Source organism: Eschrichtius robustus, chromosome 1, assembly GCF_028021215.1.
Source record: "Eschrichtius robustus isolate mEscRob2 chromosome 1, mEscRob2.pri, whole genome shotgun sequence".
Taxonomy (NCBI): Eukaryota; Metazoa; Chordata; class Mammalia; order Artiodactyla; family Eschrichtiidae; genus Eschrichtius; species Eschrichtius robustus.
Window position 1 is genome coordinate 46,258,035 of NC_090824.1, and position 26,252 is coordinate 46,284,286.

The window sequence follows — 26,252 nt, forward strand, 5'->3', positions numbered from 1 at the left end:
TGGCTCTTCTTTATTATCTATAACTGATGTAATTTTGCTCTAGAATAACCACCCCACTGAACAGTGGAAGGGTGAAAGGGACAGGACAATGGGAGCTTTAACTTATCAGTTAAAGTTATCTTAGTCTCTTCAAGTTTAACTGCCCCTTTTGAGTAGCTGGTCTCTTTCAGGAAAATTCTTAGTCTCTCGTCCCTCTTCTCTTGCTTCTCCCTAAGATGGTATTCAATTGTACAGGGTATTCGTGGGATCTCACGGTAGGGTTGGGAAAACAAGGCCTCACTCTGCCCACCTTTGAGTCCTCAGTAAGGTGATGCAGGTTTCCTCTGGCCTTTTGTGGCCACGGGCGAGCAACCACTCCTGAGATCCAGGGTTCTAGCCATTTATCTCTGGTTGTAAAGCCCTCAAGCACTAGCTTAGCTGGTTCACCAGACCGTTCACCATTTCCAGTGGTACTTCCTTAGGGAACTATGAATGTGCACCTCCTCCAACTTGTACCCTGCAGGCCACTGAGAACCTCAAGATACCACTAGGCCCCCTCTGCCATTGAACACCGTTGCTCCTGAGTCATATTCAAGGAGGCGCAAAGCTAAATGCAAGGCCTCTCCTCCTTTCTCATAGGAAAAGTGGACTGCCCATTGCAATCTCCTCCTGCTTTCCTACACCCCCTCCCCGCCCCCCAATCTGAAACTTCAGCCGGGGAGCCCTGCCAGAACAGGCTGGCTATGGCTGCCTGTCATACTTCCCCAAGCCCCTTCTTCTTGCCATGCTGCTCCAGATCAGAAGGGAGACTTTCTCTCCTTCCTACCCTCAGCAGGTACTTTCCTTAGGTCATAGCCTCAGTGTTCTCTACCATATGGCGTATATCAAATGCCACTTTTAATTTTGCCAGGGTCTGGAGTTTCAAATGTTAATGGAGCTTTACAATTTTATAAAACCTTTCTCCCTTGGTAGTGTCTGGCTTTTTCAAGACTACTGTGTTTCTTCGGGTTCAAAAATCCTATTTTAGTAGTCAAAAGCTGCTTGCTTTCTTTTGCATTCCTGACATCACGGTTCTGTTTATCCTTTTGAGGCTAATAGATACTTCTGGGTGACCAAGGAGAAGGTCTCATTAGAAATGCTAAAAATATCAACATGTTTTTAAAAATTATTTCTTTTATACATTTTTCTTGGAGCTTCCAATCCCTTCATTCATTTTTTTTTAAATTAATTTATTTTTTATTTATTTACTTTTGGCTGTGTTGGGTCTTCGTTTCTGGGCGAGGGCTTTCTCTAGTTGCGGCGAGCGGGGGCCACTCTTCATCGCGGTGCGCGGGCCTCTCACTGTCGCGGTCTCTCTTGTTGCGGAGCACAGGCTCCAGACGCGCAGGCTCAGTAGTTGTGGCTCACGGGCCCAGTTGCCCCGCAGCATGTGGGATCTTCCCAGACCAGGGCTCGAACCCGTGTCCCCTGCATTGGCAGGCAGATTCTCAACCACTGCGCCACCAGGGAAGCCCCTTCATTCATTTTATATGGACTTTCTATCTCCCACATTATTTCCTGGAAGGTCAAATTTATCTCTGTTTTGGAGACACCAAGAGGAATATGATAAGCATCATGACTTTGAGTTTCAAACTTTGAGACAATCACTGCACAACAGAATTGAATGAATGTGCAATTTGGGTATGATCTCATAGATGACAGGAATTGTGAAAAATCTTATAGTCCTTTGGCAGAACCTAACCTTTTGTAGCCCATCGAACCTCCAAGTCCCTCTAGTAAAAAAAAACTTTCACGGTCTTCGATGTTGGGCTTCTGTCATCTGTATGTACTAAGTGTTAGGAGCCCACCTGAAGCCTGCTCCAACTGAGCCGACACTGATGACTAATGTGGTGCTTAGTCTGTGGCCCAAAGCTTAAGGCATTCACCTAGAACAGCCATTCTCACCTGGGGGTGAATCCTCACCTTTGGGCCCTGACACCATTTGACAATGTCTGGCCACATTTTGGTTGAGGGGCTACTAGTGTCTAGTGGGTAGAGGACAGGGTTGCTGCCAAACACTCCCCAATGCCCAGCGCAGCCTACCCACCACCGGGAATTATCCAACTCCATATGTCAATATTTCTGAAGTTGAGAAACCCTTATACAGAAAATTCTTATTAGTTCTGAGTACTTCTCACCAAATCACTGTTTCCACCTTGGTCCAGGCCATGTACTCCCTGGATTACTACAATAGTCTCCTGGCTGGTTTCCTTGCTTCTCTATTTCCCACACTTGGTTCTTCTTCTTTTTTTTTTTACTTTTTAAAAATTTAAGTTTTAATTTAAATACAGAAAAATTCATTATGTCCAGTGTACAGTTCCTATCACCACAACCAGGATACAGAATGGCAGCTCAATCTTCAACGTCTTTACTATGCTGTTTGGGTCTGTCCCTCACATGAGCCACTCTGGGCTTAATCTGAGTCTTGGCAGTGGTTTATATTGTAGTTAAGCTCTCAAAGTCTTTGCCATGCTCCTGTGGGTGTGTTCTGCACATGTGGAACTTGGGTATGTGCCCAGTGTCAATCCCAGTCTCTCCTCTTCAGGATTTCCTCTACACCCTCTGACTCCCAGAGGCCCCTTTCCCCGTTCTTCTGGCCTGAAAGATGGGGAGCTTCCAGAATATTTGCCCTCTACACCGCTGTGTCAGTCTGCGTGACTGAGCCTGTCCTTCAGGTAAAGTGACAAGAGAAAAGGGAGAAAAAAAATAACTGGGATATCGCCATCAATTTTTGTATAACAGGGACCTTTTTTCAAATTCTTCTATGCAGAAAAATGGATTTTCTCTCAGGGTTTTAGGTGCTTGAGCCCCTGCCCTGCTGTAACAGTGCCAAGTTGATTGGTGTTGCCCTCAGGGCAGGGCTAGGAGAAAAAAAGGGGAGTTTCCTTCCACACTCTCCTTTCCCAGGGGCCCCTTTTCACCATCCCCAGGCTAGAAGGAAGGGTTCCTTTTGGAGGTTTTGCTGTCGCTGCTTCGCTGATTCAGACCACTCTCAAGTCAGGCAGTAAACGAGGAAAAAGAACTAGAAAACTTACCAGCACAATACCAGTCATTTGTCAAGTTCTGAGTTCCTGCTGTGTAAGGCCTAAAATTAAGGTGTAATATTATGTGTTGTCTTGATATCTGGTGAAATCGGGAATGACCCAACTGCGAGTTTCTATCCCCACTCCTCTCCCACGGACAAGGTCCCCTAGCCAAACAGCCCTCCTTATCAAGGGGACCAGGCACAGTGCCTGCTTATCCCTGAGTACCAGGTTTCAGTTTCCTTCCAGCTTGTGGAATTATTCAAATAAGCCAGTCACATCCTCCCGCAGGACCAGGGGGCACCTCACCCTCTTGATGCTACAAAGCCTGCCTCCCACAGCCTCTAGTTGTTCACTCTGTTCCCCAGGGCATGGCATTTGGTGTTCCCCTCCCCCAGACTGTGAGTGTATGTGACTAAAAAACTGTCAGTTTCAACTGTCCAGTACTGGGTGTTGTGTGTTCAGCCATCTCCATAATCCTAGGGCGAGAATCCCTCCCTCACAAACAGGATGAAGAAGAGGTGATCAAAACACTTCCTTTCTCAATCCACTAGCTATTTTGCTATTATTTACTCTTCAGAGTCCTCTGGTAGTTGTTTTTCATATTCTCTCCAGAGCTTTTAGTTGTAATCAATGGGAGAGAAAGACTGCAACTTACTTACTCCATCTTGGCTGGCTCTGGAAGTCACTTTATCCCTACAAACACAACAGAAGGATCATTTTAGAAGGACACTGAAGTCAGAATGATTCTGCTAGGGGCTTCCCTGGTGGTGCAGTGCTTAAGAATCCGCCTGCCAACGCAGGGGACACGGGTTCGAGCTCTGGTCCGGGAAGATCCCACATGCCACGGAGCAACTAAGCCCGTGCGCCACAACTACTGAGCCTGCGCTCTAGAGCCCGCGAGCCACAACTACTGAGCCCGCGTGCCACACCTACTGAAGCCCGTGTGCTTAGAGCCCATGCTCTGCAACAAGAGAAGCCACCGCAACGAAGAGTAGCCCCAGCTCACCACAACTAGAGAAAGCCCACGCACAGCAACGAAGACCCAACGCAGCCAAAAATAGATTAAAAATATAAATTAACTTTTAAAAATTGTTAAAAAGAATGATTCTGCTAAAATGCATAACAGGTCACGTCACTCCCCTGCTCAGTCTCTCCAATGGCACGTCCTTGTGATTATTTACAAGGCTGTACAGAATCCAGCCCTCTAATCCCTCTGACGACACCTACAACTCACTTCAGTCATTTGACTGCTGTTTTGTCCCCTGTAACAACATGCATGCTTCTGCCTCAAGGCCTTTGCAGTGCTATTCCCTCTGTGTGGGATGTTCCTCCAGATATCAACATGCTTAATCCCCACAGCTTCAAATCTTTGTTCAGACATGACCTTCCTAGTGAAGACTAGGACGACTTCCCTACTTAAAATAAAAATCCCTCATACCCTGCACTCCTAATCTCCCTTTTCCAATTCTTTCCCCCAGCACTGATCACCTTCTAACTTATAATATTTACTAATTTACTGTGCTATTGTCTGTTACCTCCTCCCCCCCATTAGAATGTTAGTTCTAGGATGGTAGGGATTTTAGTCTGTTTTGGATCTTGGCACCAGGACAGAGCCAATGGGTCCTCAACAACTATTTGTTGCATGAATGAATAAGTAAGAATATGTAAATAATAGAAACACTTTAGCATGGCTGCCAATACAGAGAATGGAGGACTTAGAAAAATTCAGGCCAGAAAAGATTATTCTAATTCTGATCTTCCCTCGATTTTTAATTAGAATACTCCTTTCCTTTCGACCCTGATCTTGTCTTGATGTCAAATGCTTCCCTGAGATAAAACACATTTCAGTGACCTCAACACAGCTTAGTATTTATAGGTTCTTGAGTTTTTAACAGGGGCTACCCAGGCAGAAAAGTGCTAGAAAACAGTTTGAACTTTTCCCCCTCGGAATAACCCAAGTCCAAACAGCATTCCCAAACCTCATTTAAAATAGATGTAATTTTTTTTTCCTGGTTCAAAGAATATTCTACAGACTGAGTTCAAGTAAAATTTCTGTACATAGTCTATATTCATTTTACACCTCCCACACAATAAAATAAATCACATTTTCATCATTGTCCTTTTCTTGTCAGTGTACTACTCTGTCCAACCTCTCTGGGTCTAACATGAGACCAGCCCATTTCATAGCCATTAACATTTGGGAAACATTAAAAGAACAACATGAAAGAGGAAAACAATGGCTTTACTATTTACCAGGCGAAATGTCATGTATCTAAATGTTAAATTTCTCACTTTTTCCTCCAATTCCTCCTGTAGGTGGCGAGAAGAGATGGGAAAAGATGGGGGTGGGGGAGAATCTTTGTTAAAGTCTAATATAACTGTTCATGGACTGGTAAAAATCATTTTCTCTTCCACCATTTCTTATATGGTACTACATGTCAAATTTACCAGTTCCCTTGTCATAGTAAAAAGTATTGGGGCAGGGGGCCAGATCACTAAGAGAATGTAGTTGAGCTGTGGAATTTCTTATAGCTAATCCTTCTAGTTTTCTAATTTATGAGAAACCATAGGTATTGTATCAAATTAATTTATATATTTTGAACTCTGATTTAATGCTACTTATTAACATGCTAACAATTCATTAAATTTAATATTAAACACAAACTTTAAAAATTCTAATAATTCAGTCTAATACTAATGAAGAAGGATGGAAGTGGGAGCATGTTCTGGAATTTTCTTTTTCTTTGCTTCTTTCACTCTTTCGGCAAATATGAATTGAGCATCTACTATGGACGGGGCATCATGCTAGCAGTTGGGGATAAGCTGTAAACATCGTGAGATCTTGCCTCAGGCAGCTTCTTTCATTGAAGGCACCTGTATGAATTCTGAGTTCGAACCTTACTTCTTCTAAACTACTTTCCCCACCACATTCAAAAGTAAACTTGCTCCAATAAGTCAGCACCTCCTACAGAAACTTCTTAATGCGCGATTAGACAACGGCTCATGAGAGCACTCATCTAGACATCAATCATCATTCAATCATACTTCAATAAATAAACACCATTGAGAAAAGAAATGTATTAACCAAGTCCCAGAAGCTGGTGGGAGTCGGGGGTAGGGTTCCGGAGAGGGTGGGAGGGAAGCCAGGGTTAACGCACACGTTTACCACTGAAATCGTTGACTTAATCATGTCACCAGGAAATTGATCTCAGAGCTTGAGGAAAGTTAAAAGGAAGCAAAAACTGGCTTTAAGTGTATTTTGGCACGGTCGCCCACTCCCAATCAGACAGGGCATCCTCCCCTACAGTGGTTGAAGAGCAAGCGGGCGTTCGCGTTTCGGCTAATTTTGAGCCGCGCAGCCCGCCGTCCGCCGTCACGTGCCGGCCTGCCGCTGCCGCGTAGCTTGGTGGGGGCGGCTCTGCCAGGCGCCGGGCAGGAAGGGAGGCGGTCGTCGTGCCATTCTTAAAGGGACCCGAGGGAAGGCGAAAGGCTGCTGACGGCCGGAAGGAAAATGGTGAGTTGCTGCCGGGGAGGGTGGGGGCCGGCCGGAGGGCTGGGCCAGCCCGCTGGGCTTTCCTGTTTGCCAGAACCGGTCTCGGCGGGCAGCTCCCGGGTTGGGTCGGCGGCCGCTTCCGGCCCGGCTGCTAGTGGGTACCCACAGTCTGAGTTTTGGCCTCCGCCCGCGGACGCTGCCGCCTCGCCTAAGAGCAGCATCCTCCTGCCGGGCCCGGGGTCGAACCGCCCAGCAGGCTTGGCGACTAGGGTGCGGCCAGCGGGGGTGGGTGATTCTCACCGGGTCCTTCTGGATGGAGGGCTCTAGCTGCTGCTGCGCTGAAGGGTCGGAGGGGCCGGGGGTCTGGCCCAGCCGAGGGCTCCCCCAAACGCCGGCTTTTTCCCCAAGGGCCCGGGCCAGGCCCAGAGGGCCGGCGGACGCCGAGCACTTTCGGCCTGGCCGCCTTTGCGGGGGAGGGCTCGAATTCTGACTCCATTCTCTCGGCCTCGCCTTAGTTTCCTTTTTCTCCTTCCCCTGGCCTGCCTCTAAGGATTTCCCCTTATCCTTGCTTTCTTTGAGTTATGGCAGTTGGAAATCTTTTGACCCAGTGCTTTGGCCCTTGGCCGTAAAGTAACTGTCAAAAGCTTAGTTTTGCGTGGTCTGGGGGTTCTGGCTTCCGTCTCGTATGGGTTCGACCCCGCGCTCAAAAATAAAGTGGAGAATTAAATTAATTGCCCAACGAGGATCTCCTGGATCTTTCCCATCGGGTTTTAAAATATGCTTCTCGTGTCTTTAATTACAAGCAAAACACAAAACTCCCACTGTTCTAGTCTCTGACCTCCCACTCATTGCTCAACCCACTTCCATCGAATAGATCTTGTCTTGGTCACTAAATCGAAGGGACTCACTCTTCAATTCTCATGTTTCCTGACCTTTCATCTGCATTCTGGGTGTTGATCAAGCTCCTCTCTTTGAAGCATTTTCTTCTCTCGTGCCTCCCCCTTGGCTTCTAGGATACAGAACTGGTTTTTCTCCTATGTCGTCTCCTGTTGTTGGTCTGTCTGTGTCCCATGCATTTCTCCTTCCCTGTACATCACAAGTAGGAGTCCTAGGCTCCATCCTAATGCTTCATTTAACATGCTGTATTTTTTTCTCCTTCGTTTCTTACCTACACTCATAGCTTCAATTACCACTTACCTATATGTAGATGACTTGTGAATTTGTAGTGCAGACCTTGCTTCTGAGATCCAGCACAGATATTTATATCCTACTGTTTAGTTAACATCCCCTGGGAAGCTTTTCCCCACTTGAGTGCCTCAAAGCCCCCTCAGTTTGTCCAAAATAGAACTCATCTCTTTCCCCTCAAACCTGGAGTTCCTCAGTGTTCCTTAACTTAGTGAAAGGTAGCACTGTTTAAGTCTTACACAAGCCAAAAAGCTTAGGAGTCACCTTTTTTACTGATCAACCCCTCCCAGTATTGTCTGTCACCAGCTCCTTTGTGGTGGTTAAGTGTGGGCTAAAGTCAGGCTGTCTGGCTTGAATCCTGGCTCCCCTAGTTGCGTAACTTTGGGGAATATACTTAACCTCTCTAAATCTTAGTTTCTTGCAAATTGGGCATAACATAATACCCATCTAATGGGATTGTTTTGAGGATGAAGAGAGATCCATGTAAAGTACATAGCACAGTGTTTTCTCATAGCGTTTAATACACGTTAACAATTATTAACAGAATTCACCTACTTCTCTTTATCCTCATCAGTCTGTCTAAGCTACTTTTCATCTCTCACCTGGACTAGCCTTGTCAGTTAACTAGTCTTGGTCTATTCATCCAGGTGCTCTGCCTGTTTCCTGCATGCAATCTGATTACTTTCTCTGTCACCACCTACTTAAAACACCTTAGTGGCTTCCCTTTGCTCATAGGATAGAGACCAAAATACTAAGTATGACCCGCTGGGCCCTATGTGGTCCAGCCCCTGCCAGCCTCCTCTTGTATGTGTTACAGCTCGTTCTCTGTGCTTGAGTCACACTGGCCTTTCGTTATCTTAGATGTGTTGTGCTCACTTTAATCAAAGGGTCTTTACATAGGCAGTTTTGGTCCTTTAGATGCCTTTTTCAGGCAAGTCTCCTGTAACCATGCTGTTGTCCATTAGTCATAAGTTCTCATAGCATCAAGTTTCTGTCCTTTCTAGCTCTTATCCTAGGTACAAACAAGTGTATATTTTTTTACCTGATGATTTTGATGTACATCTGTTTTCTAATAGACTTTATAAGCTCCTTGAGAGGCCCATAGTTTTAATCTATTTATTTTATATCATTGTATCCCTAGCACTTAGCACGTGCTGACACTCATTAAATGTTCATTGTGTGGATTATCCAATAAATGACCACTTGAGTTCAACTCTCCACTTTGTATGTTAATATTTACCATATAGTGTTGTTTTCAGGGTGTTATACTGATTTTTAAATGCTTCTATTGACTGGAAGCATTAGAGTTGGCTGAGCCGTGGTCCTTTTTCTTGTAGGAAGGAATTTTTGGCCTTATTAAGGTATTGGGAGGGGTGAAAAATGAAAAAAAAAAAGCAGTATAGATTAAATCACAGCATGTTTTTCACTTGGTTTACTATTCTTAGAGTGTCAGGATTGCACAAGCAGCTCTGGGTATCAGAACTGTAAGATAAGACTCAGGACAAATTGCTCTTTGCCTACAAAAATCTAAAGTATTTATTAGTTTCTACTAATGGGTTCTATCTTTGGTTGATGAAAGATTGGAAATTCTAGTTTTCTGATTTATATCTCTTTCTTGAAAGATAGGAAAAAATAGACTAGGCTTGAATACTGCTTTCAGGAAGCTCCATATGACTTAGCATTTCTTTCTCTAAAGAGAAGTAAAAGGATGGACATACATGACTCCTACAGGAGCCTAATTTATTGGATAATATGTATTGGTGGGATGTACTTTCTAATTGTATAAATAGCACATCCTATGTTATATCATAACTTATATGTTACCAGTGTTATGAATTTAAAGGACAACTTAAAATTGATAGCTATTTACTGTTGTAACATATGCTCTTATTTAACCAACACAGTATGAAAAAGCAGGCTTTCATTAAATTTTCCTTTTAACTTAAAATTTGAAGCCTTAATTCTTTCGGATTGTAATGAGACACGTATTTGGCATTGGTCTCAAAACTCTTTTAATTTTCTGAAAAAGCGGGTGGTGGGGGGAGACCCATATATGAAGAGACCAAAGAATGTGGACCTTGTTTGGAACCTGACTCAATCAAACTCACTGTTAAAAAAGAAAAAAAAAAAGTAAAACAATAGGGAAATTTGAACTTTGAACTCTGCTTGAATAATTCACTGGAATTATTATTAGTTTTTTTTTAGGTGAGATAATGTTATTGTCCTTATGTTTTTAATGGCACATACTGTCATTTTATTAATACATATTAAAATATTTATAGTTAAAATGATTTTGGGCCTTTCCTATATGATGGTCCATGGGGGCAGTATTGAGGGTTTTGGATGAAATAAGATTAGCTATGTGTTGATAATGGTTGAAGCTGAGTGTTAAGCGCATAGGATTTCACTATACTATTCTCTACTTTTGTATGTGTTCAAAGTTTACACATTAAAGAAAAAGATTTCCATCCACATGCTTGCAATCAATAGTGCATTTGTACCACTAAAAGAAGAGTGCTTTTGATAATTTCCTTGCCAGATTTCTGGAGAAGAGTTTCTAATATTTTTTCATAATTTATAAAAGGTTCTTTGAGTGTTTATATTTGTTTCATCTGGTTTTGCTTTCATAATTCTTAATAGCTCCTTTTTTTTTGATCCCTGTAGTCATTTAATTAAGATATAAAATGTAATCGTTCTTTTATGGTTTATTTTTCATACTTTTGCTTCTTTTTATTTTTTCATAGTTGTGAGACTCAAAAATGAACTAAGGCCTTATTAACGCTAAGTGTAATAAGATGATTTTCCTGTTCTTGCTGCATAGTGCAAAAATATTATACTTTCTAACAGCAATGATCCTTGACTTTTCCCTTATTCTTCCCTTCCTCTACAGTTCTGATGAAATTCCACATTATTATGTGTCTAGTTCTTTGAGATATTTAGTAGCCAAAGAGAAAGTATACCCTACATGTAAGATGAACAAATGTGTATAATTTAATAATGTAGATACAAAGCTTGGTAGATTTAAAAGCTGTTTAAGTGTTCATGTGTTTCACATTAATACTTTCACATAATTATGACATTTGTAGGTGTCAGTATACCTTCTTAAAAGTATTAGGTTTTATAAGTTTAACATGTACATATGTATATTGAAGTCATGGCATTTGATAACATGATTTTTTTCTTTTCTAGAGTGAGTCTTTGGTAGTTTGTGATGTTGCTGAAGATTTAGTGGAAAAGCTGAGAAAGTTTCGTTTTCGCAAAGAGACGAACAATGCTGCCATTATAAGTAAGCTAAAAGCGATTGTCTCCATTACATGGTCTTAGTTTGGAGTTTGGCTTTATCCTATAGCTACATCGAATAACCTGAACCTTTAGAAAGTTACCTCCTCCAGTTTTAATCCCCCCCCCACTTTTTAATTCCCCCCCACTTGGTCATTTGTAGTGACCCATTCAACTCCATCCTTTAACTTCTCAGGGGACTAAAAATAGCCTGGCCATTCATCCTCAAACAGACACCTTTGCCTACACCTAAAGTGTTACAGTTCAGCATTGTGTTCAAAGTGATGTGAAGTCTTAATTCAATTCTAGACTTGAACTCTAGTTTCATGGAGAGTACTTTTAAGTGTCACTGACTTTTGACAGTAGAAAGAACGATTTGTATATTGCCTCTTCCACTGTGAACTGTATGTGATGTTATGCAGACTTCTTTTATATTCTTAGGTAATATTTAATATGTGGGTAGTGATTTAGAAACATAAAGGAAGGATGAGGGGGTGAGAATGTAAAACTCTGTATACTGTTAACAGAGATGCATCTGGCAGATGTGAATTAATGAGGTGGTAACAGCTTGTTGAATTATGGTTCTTTTACAAACACATACTACAACGTAGGCATACAGTTCTTAAAAGTGACAATGTGTGTCAGTGCCATTTTGCCACAAAGAGTAAAGCTATTTGAGATCATATTGTGTCTCACAGGATTTACTTTGAAATTAGTGCAAAATAAAAAATTGGATAACTTTTCAGAGTAATGGAAAAGAATACAGGCATAGATTATCTAAACATATTTCAGTTTGGCTTTGGGCTCTGTTGCATGTATTTTAATAGAGATATCACTACTATTTGGTAATTCACTTTCTCAGAATACTCATACTGCACCATGAAATCCTGACTCTGGAGAAGCTGGGAATCTGGTGGTTGTTCTGTCCTGACCCTTGGTCCACGTTTTGCTTGCAATTCTAACCACGTGCAATAAACCAATGTCAGTAACAGTGACCTTTTCAGACCTTTTCTTATCATCTAGGAAGTGCATTTGAGTTACGAAGTTCTTCACGAAGTTCTTCACATACACAGTAAATGTAAGGAGTTGCCATAAAGTTCTAAATTAGCAAATTAGGTGCTGGGAATTCTGGGTAAAAGCTTTTAAATGCTGACTGCTTGTAGAGTCAAGCTTGTGTTTTATGCTTGTGTTTCTTCCTGTTTTAATTTTGGATGCCAGAAAAAGGGCTAGGACTCTGCAGGTTGGGTAGATCAAGTTACATTAGAATCACAGTTTACTCATATTATATTTTTATTTTAGTGAAAATTGATAAGGATAAACGCCTGGTGGTGCTGGATGAAGAGCTTGAGGTTTGTTGGATCAGCTAAATATAGTTTTATCATTAAGCAATTATTATTGCCCAAAAAATGTTATATTAGTTACAGTTACTTCTAAAGCGAGTTCTAAACCTTTAGACATGATCATTATGCATGAAAAGCATATGCTAATTGTTGTGTAGTGCATTGTCTTGCTAATATAATCACCTTTCATAAAACATTAATGAAATCCAGGGTAATAAGTAGTAGAAGTTAGGGCTATATGTCTGGTAAAAACTGAATCAACTTTATAACTTGCTTCTAAATTGGTTGGCCAGTGATTAAAAACTAAAGCCCTTTAACCTAAATATTTAGTTTTGTCAAGTTAAGTAACTAATTTAGAGCGAAAAGAAATTAACTTTTTTCCCCTAAATCAGATATTGTTGTTGCTCTGAGGAGTTGGCTTATCTCACTCAGTATTTCCTGACAATTGGAACATGAGCATAGACTACTCTGCCTCTCAGCCCCATGTTTAGTTAATACACAGAGCTAAACTGAGTGGGCTGGAGTAGGCTTTCATCGCACTGAGGTTTTAATAACCTCAGCTTATGTACAATTTAGTAAAATAAAATCTTATGTTATGGTATAAGGTTATGAATTTATACCTATTAGTAGAATAGGTGCTTGGTATATCTCTTAAGAATTTATGGGTAAGAAAATGTTTAAAAGTTGTTTTCTTTATGGTTCCAGGGCATTTCACCAGATGAACTTAAAGATGAACTACCTGAACGACAACCTCGATATCCTTTTCTCATAGTGCTTTAGAAAGATTTGTTTTTTTAAGTGGTCACAATTTTATTTATGAAGTTCATTTGTTCAACTTTTAAAAGACATATTTTACAAAATTTTCTTCTACACCATGATCATGACCAAATTATTCAATAAAATATATGCTCATATTGGAAAAGAACCAAAAAATTAATATTATTTTTAAAAAGTTCCTTTTACTATTACATGTTTATAATAAAAATTGAGAAGGAAAAAATCCATATTAAATCTATACTTTTAATAAATTTATTTGTGAGAGAGTATAAGATGTTATAACTTTTTTGGGGGGCCCATTTATAATTTTGTGGAAAGATAATGAATAATGAAGGTGTGGCCTAAATGGATAGGATAGAAATTTGCCACCCACTAGCTCCCCTGGTGCGTGTTTTCTTTCAGAAATTTGTTGATAAGTACTTGTCTCAAACAGAGCAGTAATTTTAGTTTCCTTAACTTGAGAAAAACCTTCATTGTATATAGTTATAAGTATCAACATGATGATGGAAGAGTTTCATACCCTCTGTGCTTTATTTTCTCCAGTCCTGTTGGTAAGTGAATTTCTTTAAATAGTGCATATTTGGTTCTGATCAAATTAAACCATTTTTATACTAGACATATTTTATGCTCGTTTTAAGGAGGAAAAGTGTTGAATAACCTAAATTGCAGTATATGCGCTCGCACATACACACATAAATGCATCCCTAAAAAGAAGTTACTGTAAAGCATCATCTCTTAGAACTTGCTTTTCTTAGGATAGATTCCTAGAAGTGTTGTTAGGTCAAATTGTACAGACGTTTTAAGGGAGTAGAAATGTAATGACATTTTAAAATATCAAAAGTACATTTTCTTCTGTATTTTAATTTTATTTATAAGTATGTGAACTATGTGTATGATTATGATATATATTTGGTGTTTATCTTTAAAATAGTAGTTACGAATGATGTGCCTATAATCTTGAGAATAGTCCCAGAGTAGCTTACATTGGATTTTTTTTTTTTAAATTTTTTTAAAATTTATTCATTTATTTATTTATTCATTCATTTATGGCTGTGTTGGGTCTTTGTTTCTGTGCGAGGGCTTTCTCTAGTTGTGGCAAGCGGGGACCACTCTTCATCGCGGTGCACGGGCCTCTCACTGTAGCGGCCTCTCTTGTTGCGGAGCACAGGCTCCAGACGCGCAGGCTCAGTGATAGTGGCTCACGGGCCTAGTCGCTCCGCGGCATGTGGGATCCTCCCAGACCAGGGCTCGAACCCGTGTCGCCTGCATTGGCAGGCAGATTCTCAACCACTGCGCCACCAGGGAAGCCCTACATTGGATATTAAAATGGCTTATTGGTATTTAAAGTATCCATTATCACCAGAACTCCCACTGCCACCACCATTCAAGCCCACAATAAAGTTTCTGCTCACTGAACTCCTCCCTGAACTTTATTATTTGTATCATTTATGTAGCACTTAAAATATACTGCAGTCTATTTTTTAATTAATATGTAAACAGAGTGTAACCTTTTTTCAGAGTCAATCTCCTGACACTACTGACCCAACAACATCCCAAAACCTATATATATTAGGCCTCTGTAAAATTGATCTTGATATTTACCGTCAAAACTAAGTGCTGAAAAGTTTTAAAGTATTTGCAAGGCTCTAAAAGTCAAGATCTGTAGAGATCTAGCCTCATTTATTTTTGCTGACCTAAAGCCTTGTTCATTAGTAATATAGCTGTTTCTCTTTGTGCAGGCAGTATGCAGTGTAAGACTCTCAAAATACAGCCTTTACACATTTAGACGGAAGCTTTTGTAAACTTGATAGCATAGGAGATCCTAAATGTGTCATTTTTATAAAGTAAATAATGAAAACTCATCACTTTTTCAAAATTTAAGTCTCATTTCTACTCTGATCTCTCTCTTCCAGGATGTAAGCCTGAACAACAGATGATGTATGCTGGGAGTAAGAATAAGCTAGTCCAAACAGCTGAACTCACCAAGGTGGTATTTATATTTGACGAACTTGTTGAGACAATTTTTTCCCTTTGTAAATAGAGCAATATCCAAGTAATCTGAAGAGTTAAGTATTTCTTTATGTAGATGAAAGTTATTTAGAACAGAGCAGTAAACTAGAACTTTTTATTAGTTGGAAATAGAATGATAGAAGTCTTTAACCAAAAGTGTGTTTTTGGAATGAAAATTATAAGTTGATTACAAGAACTCATATTCAAAATATAGGCAGCTTTAGAAAACTACTCAATCTATTGAGAATTTTTCATCTTCCATAATGTAATTTCTAGTAGATAAATGCAGCATTTGAAGCTTCTCTGAGCCCTTTACCATAGACTAAATGAACCAAATTCTGTGCAGGAATTCCATACTATGCAGTTAACTGTATTGTTTCCAAATCTAAAATTAAATTTTTAAGAATATGTATTAGCTTTATTAAGTTAGAACATTCTGTTTCATATGAGACACCTGCTTCAAGATTTAACGTGTTCCCATTGTTTTATGGCATTTTTGAAGGTTAAAGGTAAGAGTGGTACTTGCTTTCCAACTTTATTTAACTTCCATGTATTAGTTTGAGTTGAAAAAGTATATACATTTAACGTTTTGAAATAGAATTTTACATCACTGGAATGGTATTAAATAATATTTCCTTTCAGGTTTTATTTTAAGGAGAGCATCGGGGTTTTCCCCTTGGGTGCTTAATTATCAACCCAGGTGATGTTTTTAAGTGCCCTCTGCTTTTTCCCTTTAGCCCACATGATTGTTATTGATACCACCCACTTATAGACACTACTTACCCTCATGTGTACCACGGGAACATGCTGGAGTTGCTCTAAGGGGATTGGGTGGTTGGGAAGGAGCTCTGTTAACAGGCTCATGTCTGTTCTAATCCTAGGCACGCCCTAAAGTGCTGGCATTAAGGCATTACAATTTACAAGTTACTTTTACAAATAATCTGACTGAATCCTCACCACAACTCTGTAAGTTGATGGTGAAACTCCTGTTCTTAGCTGGGAAAACTGAGGTTCAGAGGATGAATGACTTGCCTAGGGTTGTATATTAGTACATTTCAGGGCTAGGATTCAAACTTTCATCTGGCCTCAAATCCCATCCTTTCTGCTGTATTACATTGTCTTTTTATAGCCGTTATACTTTGGGCCTGTGTGTGTTCAGATTCTGGCTAGAGATTTGTGGCTGTGGACCACTAATCTGTCCTTATAAAAACAGCTGGTATTTCCTCCACCTGTGGAGGATCAGCACAGGTCCTTCCAGTTCCTAACTGGATTGATTTTAAGTGTGTATACTTGGCTCTCTCTTTTAGTGGGTAATATTTACAAAACTACTCTTTTAGAACATTTGTAGATTCGTGCTTTTAAGAGTTTTGATTTTATGCTGTCTTGATTGCTAGACTTTGGTAACTGAGGCCCTAGCACTTAAAGAAACGTAAAGGTGTATCTAATTTACACAGATTAAGTCATGACCAACATGAAAGGAAGGAGAATTTGGTATTTAATACTCAAATATACAAAATATTTGATTTTTTTCTTAAGGTATTTGAAATACGAAATACCGAAGACCTAACTGAAGAATGGTTACGTGAGAAACTTGGATTTTTCCACTAATGTGAACTTCTGTGTTTCTAAAGTATTTATGTATTAACCTGACCATACTGGAACCAGACATAAATACTTATTTATGCCTAAAAATGCACTGTTATTTACAGTTTGTTACCTGCAGTAAAGAAAAATTCTTCATTTGTTCAAAGTTTGAACAAAGGGGAAATCATCTTCATAGTAATGAAACTTTGTAAAGTGTTTCCTTATATTTGTAATTGTTAGGTGGACTACTTTCTCTCCAGGGACTTTTTGCACTCTTGTGACTAATTTCTATAACTTACGGTTCAGAATTTGTTACTATTTACAGACACCATTGGAAAGTGGGTATTAGATTGTGATAGACAACAGTTGCCTCCTTTTGACAAATACTGGATATTAGTTTATATATGAAAATAGCATATTATCACTTGCTAAATCTTTGAAATCAATTTGGGATAAAAGACTTGAGTGACCCAATTTTGAGCCATGAATAATAACTTACTATAGTATAATCTGCATTACAAGCATTTTTTTCATCAATTCCATGCCTTCTTAATTTTCTATATCCTTTTAATCAAGTCCAGAAACTTTTCATCAATCGCTTGTTCTTAAGGTCTGGAAGTTAGATTTTATAATAAAGTTATGACTATTAGGTTCTCTTCTTATAGAAAATAGCATTTTAGTCTTAGAAATTGATGGATTGTAACTAATTAAAGGCCTCATTCCTGGTTGTGTCATTTCTAGATAGTTTTGAATCTAGGTTAATAACACTTTATTTATAAAGCACCTCTTAATGTTGTCCTGTGAATACTAGTTATTTTACATGTGTTAATACTGTGCCTTTGATTTGTTAGCTTTAAGTTTAGTTTAAGACTTTTACACTGCCAGTATTCCAGATTTGGTGAAATTAATACTTTTGTAAAGGGTCCAAGTAAAACAATTTTCTAATATGTGTATCTGAAATTTGTAATAAAATCAACTTGATATTTTAAAAATTCCAACTATCTACTTGCATTGGTGAATATATGGCAGTTGAGAGTTATAATTTGGGGCATATTTGTGATTAGTTTTGTGCCATAGGAAAAAAAAATGGTTATCTTAAAACCTTGGCCATAGTTAATAACATTAACACATCAATAGAAATCTCATCTTACATCCTAAATGTGAGAAGATATTCTAAACTGGACACCTGTCTTGTTAGATGATGGCATCCTTGGCATTTTTAAAGCAAGGATTCTGATATATAGTGTACTTTAAAAACATATGAGTAACTGTTTAAGATTATCTTGACATTAATTTGACAAAAGGTCTTGAGACTCTAAAGACTACCCAGATTTGGTGAGTGAATTCTTATGTTAAGAATATCTTAATCATTTCAGAACTAGCAAAGGCTTTTTTTTTTTATGTTGGCGTATCTCCCATTCATATGTGCTTTGCATTTTTTTAAGGTTTCTGTGCCAACTTTAATAAAGAGGTGAAGATAGTTGGAATTTTCACAATATTGAATCTTCTATTGCAACACTGTTTGGCTTCACTAATCTAAAAAACAGGAAGCAATAGGAAGTTAGTTGGAGATGAGGAAGTGCTAGAGGGGGTATTTGTTTTGGTTAAGGAATGGGAAAGGTTCTTTATTCCAATTTCCAGAGAGAGAGAACTTCACCCAGGAAGTTTAAGAATTCTTTAAACAGCTATTTTGATATTGGAGAATAATGCTTATAATTCTGCAGAAATGCAAATGTAATCCAAGTGACTGGACACTTCTTCTAATGTTCTTGAATGAAGGAAGTGAGATTTTGTTTCATCAGGCTCACAGCAATAAGAGAATCTAGGGCTGCAAGAATGTATTTTTTAGTGAGGTTCCTTATTTTGTCTTTCACATTTTAGGTGTTTTTTTTGTTGTTGTTTTTTTAATTTAATTGGAAGGTCCTCCATAATGTCAGATAATATTGACCTCCATACACAGAACTCTCAGTTCCCCTGTTCTCTAACAGGGACAAAGAGCTGTGATAAACCATGCTTTTTTTGAGCTTGTCTGACTCCTTATCGATAACATATATTTTTGCAAGACAATAGATGAGGTTAGGGGATCAGTAGAACATTTTTTTCACTTCCTTGGTCCTATAGGGAGAGTTATAGATTCCTTGTCCTAGAGTGTTCTCTGTTTTTTATATATATTTCCCTTTCATCTAACCAAATTTTGCATTGTTCTAAGTATATTTCCTATTTAATCTCTTTTTCTGCCTTCTCCCTAATAGTAACTCCAGATTTTGTAATTCCAGTTTTTACATTCCATTTCTGGTACAGCCATTCCCATTCAGCCTTCAAACTTAATCTTTCCTTTTTGGCAGCAGCTTTTTTCCTGGGAACCTCCTTCATGGTCTTCTAAGTCACCATTAGTTTTGAAATTGTTGGCCTTGTGTAAGTTCTGCATAGCATCTAATGTTGTCAAAATAGAACTGACTCGTAATCACAGCATGTTTTTATATGGTTTTTGTGGCAACATAAATGACATATGAAGAAAACTGTTCTCAGGTTACTATGCTGAAATTCCAAAATGTCAAAGAGTTTTGAATAGTATTCACTTTGTTCTGGTATTGAAGCAATTATGTTAGGAAAAAAGTTGTTTGACTGGCTGTTTTTGTTCAATTGACTTCTAAAATAAATGTTCAAATTGTCTATTTCTAAAAAGTTTACTAAATGCCTAGTGCAGTTAAACATACTCTTGTTTAAGAGGGTGTTGCTGAATTTTGTATTGTCATTACTAAATGATCTTTGTAGCAAAACGTCAGCACTTTTCTCTCCCTTTTTGTCTCCTATTTTCAGGAGTCGAACGTAGCCATAAACTGTATCCTGGTCTGACACTTTAAAAATTTTCCAGTTAAAGGAGTTTATTGCCAAATTAAATTTGGCTGTCTTTGTTCCCCACTCATATAGATAGTAAGGAAGGCGTTCTTAAAAATATGTCTGGACTACCTTAAAACACGAGCAATGTCATTAATCCATAATGTGGACTAGTGATGAAAAGATATTTTCATAAGAGTTTCAATGCTGATATTTGGTGGAAGTAGAGAGTAACTCGTAATCTATCAATTCAAATATTCTTAGTACGGTTGCTTTCCCTGTTTGTTCAATAGACTGATAATACTGGAATCTACAGAATTTGAGCCTTTACAACTTATGTGAAGAAGTGTCTCAAACATTTCTGGACGAATCTTATTTTGTATTTCTGGAAAAATGTAACTCTTTTAGGCCACTTAACATCAGTGCTCCCAAGTTGAATATTCTTGAGAAACTTGTTTCTTATTATGCCATTTGACATCTCAAATCAGTGATCATCTTCCTATGATATTTAAAACAACTACATTAAGGTTGTGATAGAAACTGTGTTTTCTTGCTTTTTGGAGTATAGTTCATACATGTGTAATTACTTGAATATTGTTTGAGATCACTAACATGCCAGGGTAGTTCCCACTGATTTAGGTGGTCCAATGTAATCTCATTCAGGAGGCTTGAAACATTAATGGTTTAGTCTTGTGAATTTTAACAGTTTCCTGTCATCGTTTAACAAAATCAACAGCTGGCACAACTTCTGAAGCTGTGGTTTCAGTCTGTGCGAGTTCGTATTGCATGTTTATTTTGGACAGTCTTCTGTTAAGCATGGTGCTTGTACTGGTTTAAATAAAATGTTAACATGAAAGGACTTCTAGCTTTTCATTGTTTACTCGCCTCCTTTCCCTTTTGGAGTTACTGTTACCTGCCTGGCTCAATTGTGGCATCTGTGTGAACCACACAGATTCAGTTGTTTACTTTATCTGGAAAAACCAAGAGGCAAAGTAAGCGGATCACTTGGCAAAAGTAGGAAGGGGGGAGGGAAAATATAACGAGATTATAAAAATTTCTAAAACTTGGTCTGATACTAGAATGGTTTGTTTGTAGGGGCAGAGGGCATTATTTCAAATGATGAACCCTTGCTTTCAAAGGGAAGACTAAGTTAGAGGGTCTGTGTATTTTGTAAGAAATCAAATTAAATTGACGGATCTTTTATTGAATATAGTTTATCACCATTTATTAAACGTCCGTTAAAGACCCATTCTGCCTATATCACAGACTACTGTCCGTGGTTTGTGTGTCGTGGGTATCTATTGAATGAATACAAATCAACAGTACTTACATAGTATTTAGACTTTACCATATACTTCTTGTGATTGACTATGTAGTAGTCACAGTTTGTTTACAGTTGTGAAAGGAGCTATTTTTGCCTTCCTAATTCAAGAATCTCACAAGGAGAATTGGCCAGAGGAAACATCTTCCTTATTTCTCAAATTTAGCCATTTAGCTACTCAAACGGCCAGCTCCTAAATTTTTTCACTTTCACTGTCTTTTTGTCCTTTTCAGTTTTCAGCAGCAAAAAGCATTTCTAATCACTTACCCTCAGTGAGGGCCCACTCTCATTTGCATGAGGGCGCACCCTGAGTGGATACTCTCTCCTTGTGGGGTGTATTTTTAGCTATGTTGGGAAGCCAGTTAGATGAAAGATCTTATCGCTGAGCATCAGGGAGTTCTCTCATCCTTTGCTTGAGATCTGCCCCTAGGCTACATGAAAGCTCCCTGCTGAGGTAACCCTCTTTTCCAATTACAGGAAAGAAAAAGCAGAATGTCTAGGTTGCATCCAAAAGCCACCTTGTGGTGCCCTGACAAAGCAGGGGGAAGGCTGCGTGTGTGTGTGTGTGTGTGTGTGTGTCACCGAGGGGGGGGGGGGCGGTGGTTTCTAGACACTGTTACCTACACAATTGAGTATAGATTCTGTTACCCTGGAATTAAGTCCTGCAGTATTGTGACCTATTCCTTACCTGTAATGAATGGCGGATCCCAATACACCACAGACCTTTGTTAGGTAGAAATACCCCTGCCACTGCTCCTTGCTGAAGGGGCAAGCCTTTAGGCAGCCATGATTTGTCCCACATGGCTGTACTTTCCTGTCTGCAGCTCCCTCCCCATCGTCAGTACACACAGGATCTCTCCCAAGGGCCACCAGCCTCTAAGATGTTGCCTAACTGGTACCAAACACTGAGCTGGGCCAATTACTTTCCCAGTGTCAGTCTTGTTACTTTATAAAGAGGTACAATTCAATTATAGTTCAATTCCTGATATTGGGACGATGATCTCATTCTCTTGAATGAGGCCATTAGCAGTGGGAGCTGAACTTGGAAGAATGCTATTAGATGGAGAAGAGGCCAAGTGCAACCTACAGAGCAGAGGGAAAGAAGATGGCAGCTGGGGAGGTATAGAATGAAGCAGGTGTGCAGTGAGCAGCTGAATCATGTTAAAGATGGAGCCCTGAATTGAAGGGCCACCCTCCTGGCTTCTAGGTTCCTAGAGCCTCCTTTGATCCAGGGCCACTCTTCAGAGTCCCCCTCTTTCTGAGGCCTGGTTGGTTGGTCAGCTTTTTCTGGGTTCCTCTGCGTGTCTATCCTTACTAGAAACCCTCCCTCCATTACTTAAGTCAATATGGACATGTCTGTTCACTTGCATAAAGTACCTAACCCCAGTGCTACCTCTGGTTTCATCTGCCCCTATTCCCTACATTTACACTATCTCCAGCCCAGCTTTTATACAAACATGCCCTGGCCTTATCCCCCACCAACAGAAACACCTTTTCCCCAAGCTGCCGCCGCCTGCCAAAATCAGTGATCTTCAAAAAGCATCTCAAATGCCATTTAAACCATTAAGTCTGCTGTTTGTTGGACTAAATATTAGCATCTTCTTACACACACACACACACACACACACACAAACTTTACGGCCAGGAGCCCATTGCCCAGGTGCACCTCAGGACAAAACAACCCCCCCCCCCACCGCCACTGCCGGCAGTCCCCACGGGGCCAGTTCCTTCCAGCCCTGTGGCTGTCTCCATCCCTTGAGACCTGGTAACTGGCTCTGACAGAAACAATCTCTGCTTGATGGCAGTATGGCTCCATAAATGCCAACTAAGCGCCTAACTCTAAGCAAAAGGTAGAAAAGGTCTACCACTCCGAGAAATCCAGTGCCATTTTTGGTTATCTCTTTTCTTGTCTCTGGAGGAATTCTCTGGCTCTATAGCTTTTCTGGTCGCTCTTAAGAATTATGGAATTATGTGCAGTTTTTCAGGTAATACAAATTCCAGTCCAGTCTAATGTCAGAACTTCAACATCTTACTTTCTTTAAAGCTCCCTCCCTCCCATCTCCCTTTCCTCTACTCCACCTCCTTCAAGCTTGTTCCAGGCTGGGAAACCCACCGTGTGACGTGGGGTGTGGCCTGTCCCGCATTATTGCCCTGCTTTGCTCCTCCATTCTCTAGTTGTCTTTGGGCCCTTGGGGATTGGAGGAACGGGGCAACATAAGGGAGCAGGAAAAGACTTATTAACCTGGTACAGATGTAACCTGGAGTTGGTGTCCTCTGGCGTGGCCAGTGTCAAATACCAACTCTTTTCCCCCATGGAATGATTTCATGGGTTCCTTGCCAATTCCCCCAGTGGGGGCTTTGGCTGCAAGACCCTTGACTCAGGTCATGCCCCCTATGGCTGGTGACTTTACAACCGTCCCTCCCAGGTCTTGGCTTCTAGCAGTCAACTCTGTTACCCTCCCTTTGTTTCTCCAGTCTGGCATTTTGAGCAGGGCCTGCAAGAAACACGTGTCTTTGCCTTGCTGCCGTCAGGGACGGTACAACTCTCTCGTTCTGCCATCTAGATCTAGCCCTGCATACCTCTCTGATCTCATTTTGTCCTATTCTAGCCCACTACACCTGAGCCAAGCTGCCTTATTTTTGTTCCTCCAACAGCAAGCTCAGTCTTTCTCACTAGCTGTAGCTTCTTCCTGGGAAGATTGCCCACTCTCCCCTCTGCACACCCCTCATCCCATGCCCTGCAATATTCCTGTGGCTGGCTCCTTTATTCTGAACTGAGCTTAAATGGTGCCGCTCAGAGGCTTTCCTATCATCCTTCCTAAGGTGGCAACACATTGATCCTCACATCCCATCTGTTCTCATTCTCTGCGTAGCTCTTAACCACCATCTGATATTTTTCTAATTTATGTAACTGGTCTGATGAAGGATTCTCAAACGGAATATTATAACAAATTTTTGGTTGTTTTTTTAAAAACTGTTACCTCTGTTCCTTGTCAAGCCTCTCTTTTTCCCTCTGGTTAGAAAGCTTCCTTAATGATATATTTCCATAACACGTCAGTCGCTTAGTTGTTAAAAGTGCCTTTTCTGTTACTAAGATTCAGTTCTGTTCCTCTTAAAAATTCCGTCTCAGATTTGATTCAAACCTTTTCTCCCCATCAGAACAGGCTAAACTTGTGGCTGGCGGTGGTGGGGAGCGCCCGTCCTCAGTCCCCTTGCACTGCCGCTCTCACTTATCCCCCTGGCGTGGGGATGGGGAAGAAGGACCAGGAAAGGTGTTAGCTAATGCACCTGCCCAGGGCAAGCTGACTCTGTTCTCCTGGAGGGGTTTCTTTCTTTGAGCATCCATCCCGTGCTGCTGGTGAGTAGGTTACTTGCTTCTGGATGTCATTGCTTCTTTATTTAACACCAACTGGCTGTGGTTCCAAGAGTGGGACAAGTATTCAAACAATGATTCTTTCCTAGGGGTCATCTTTCAGATTTTTAGATGTCTTTTGGGGGTTTCTTCATGATTACTTTTTCTACAAATTTTGTTTTACTGGATTAATAAGTATCATTTCCCCCCATTTTCTTAGTTTTTAATGTATTCATTGCTATTTTTTGCCCAAATACCCCAAGAGATTAATAAAATGCCTAGAGCAATTCTTCCCAATACTTCAGCACATAGGAAAAGCTGTCAGTTCCCTTTTTCTCCTTGGTGCCCTACTTCCCTGCCTCCCATCTTCCCTCTAAATCTGCACACACACTGGATGCTCTATAGGTATGAAGCCAGATGTCATCCTGAAGTTTCCCCCTCTTGCTCCTTAGTTGGAGCCCCTCGGTTGGATCCCATGTGTTCCCTGTCTTGTTAACTCATTACGTTGAGGCTCATGGCACATGGGAGGAGAGCTTTTGTGTTTCTGAGAATGTTTTTCCTCCATACTCACAGTTAATCTGTGGTTTGGCTGGTGTGCCAGATATTTTTGGTTTGCTTCTCCAGACCCACTCTCTGCCCTTCTCCACCCTTGTCTCTGCCCTCAAGGAGGCTGATGTTTAGAAACTATATCAACTGGCTCCTTTGCCTTCTGGTTTCTTTTTGATTTCAGCCAATCTCTAAGAAGGATAGGGGGTGAGGAGAGGGTATTTATTCCCTCCATCACTCCATTAGGGCTTCTTCCACAGGCTATGGCCCTCCACTGAAAGTCATTCCTGCACTCAAGGTAGTTCTCTCTACATGATCTGCTTTTTCTGAATCCTGGTAACCCCCACCTCCTCTTCATCCTTGGGCCTGGTGATGGGAACAGCAAAGCTCTGAGGACTCCAGCATCCCTTCCCACTCTTTAGTAATAGCCCTTTTTCAAAACCCCCTCAAATTATTTGAATTTAGAGTGCCATCTCTTTTCTGGGTATTAAATTCTAGGATGGAAATCAATTTCCCTCAGAATTTTAAGGTCATTGCTCCTCCACCTTCTACCTTCAATGAGCTGTTAAGAAGTCTGATGCCTGTTGGACTCCAATTCTTTCATAAATTACATTTTTCTCCTCTCAGGAAGCTTTTGGGATCTTCTTATTTCTGGTGTTGTGAAATGTCTCTGTGATGAGACTTGGTATGGATCTGGTTTCATTCATTGTGCTAGATATCTGATGGACCATTTGAATCTGGAGATTCATATTCTTCAGTTTGAGGAAAATTATTTCCCATTATTTATTTGGTACAAATTAGGTATAGGCTTAATTTATATGATACATACACAATCATAGTTGCCAGCAATATTTGTATTTGTATACATATTGATATTTTCTCTTTAAACCTGTTTTCTATTCTAGAGAAGAATCTCCAAACAAAATCTCACCATGACTTACTTTCAGTACTAGCTCTTCATGTAGTTTGTAGATATGAGCTTTTATTTTATTTTATTTATTTATTTTTTGGGTGCATTGGGTCTTCTCTGGGTGCGCGGGCTTTCTCTAGTTGCGGTGTGCGGGGGCTACTCTTCGTTGCGATGCACGGGCTTCTCATTGTGGTGGCTTCTCTTGTTGCGGAGCATGGGCTCTAGGCATGTGGGCTTCAGTAGTTGTGGCACGTGGGCTCAGTAGTCGTGGCTCACGGGCTCTAGAGCACAGGCTCAGTAGTTGTGGCACATGGGCTTAGTTGCTCCGTAGCATGTGGGATCTTCCCAGACCAGGGATCAAACCCATGTTCCCTGCATTGGCAGGCGGATTCTTAACCACTGCACCAGCAGGGAAGTCCCTAGATATGAGCTTTTAAATTGTGAATGTGCTGTTCTGTGTGGCATGTTTTACTTATATAGATGTAATAGGAGGTGTTGATTAATAGGAGGTTGTTGTCCTTGCTCTATGATCAACTAAACTAGAGCTATAAGACTACAAATGCCAACGGGTTA

General features: G+C 40.3%; 1 protein-coding gene across 2 annotated transcripts; it reads left to right on the forward strand.

Annotated features, from left to right (window-relative positions):
- Positions 1-6,437: 6,437 nt before the first annotated feature.
- GMFB (glia maturation factor beta) lies at positions 6,438-20,406 on the forward strand. 2 transcript variants are annotated; one of them, XM_068545339.1, is made up of 7 exons: positions 6,438-6,558; positions 10,912-11,008; positions 12,301-12,350; positions 13,047-13,096; positions 13,584-13,669; positions 15,032-15,105; positions 16,665-20,406. In XM_068545339.1, the coding sequence occupies exons 1-7, from the start codon at positions 6,556-6,558 to the stop codon at positions 16,734-16,736; spliced, it is 432 nt and encodes a 143-aa protein (XP_068401440.1). In that variant the 5' UTR covers positions 6,438-6,555; the 3' UTR covers positions 16,737-20,406. The 2 variants fall into 2 exon arrangements, with proteins under 2 accessions (XP_068401440.1, XP_068401451.1); XM_068545350.1 differs by having other exon boundaries at positions 13,587-13,669.
- The last annotated feature ends 5,846 nt before the right edge of the window (positions 20,407-26,252 follow it).

Coding starts and splice junctions, on each gene's coding strand:
- GMFB (XM_068545339.1), top strand. Junction 12,351..13,046: donor TGCTGGATGAAGAGCTTGAG/GTTTGTTGGATC, acceptor TTATGGTTCCAG/GGCATTTCACCAGATGAACT. Junction 15,106..16,664: donor AAACAGCTGAACTCACCAAG/GTGGTATTTATA, acceptor TTTTTTCTTAAG/GTATTTGAAATACGAAATAC.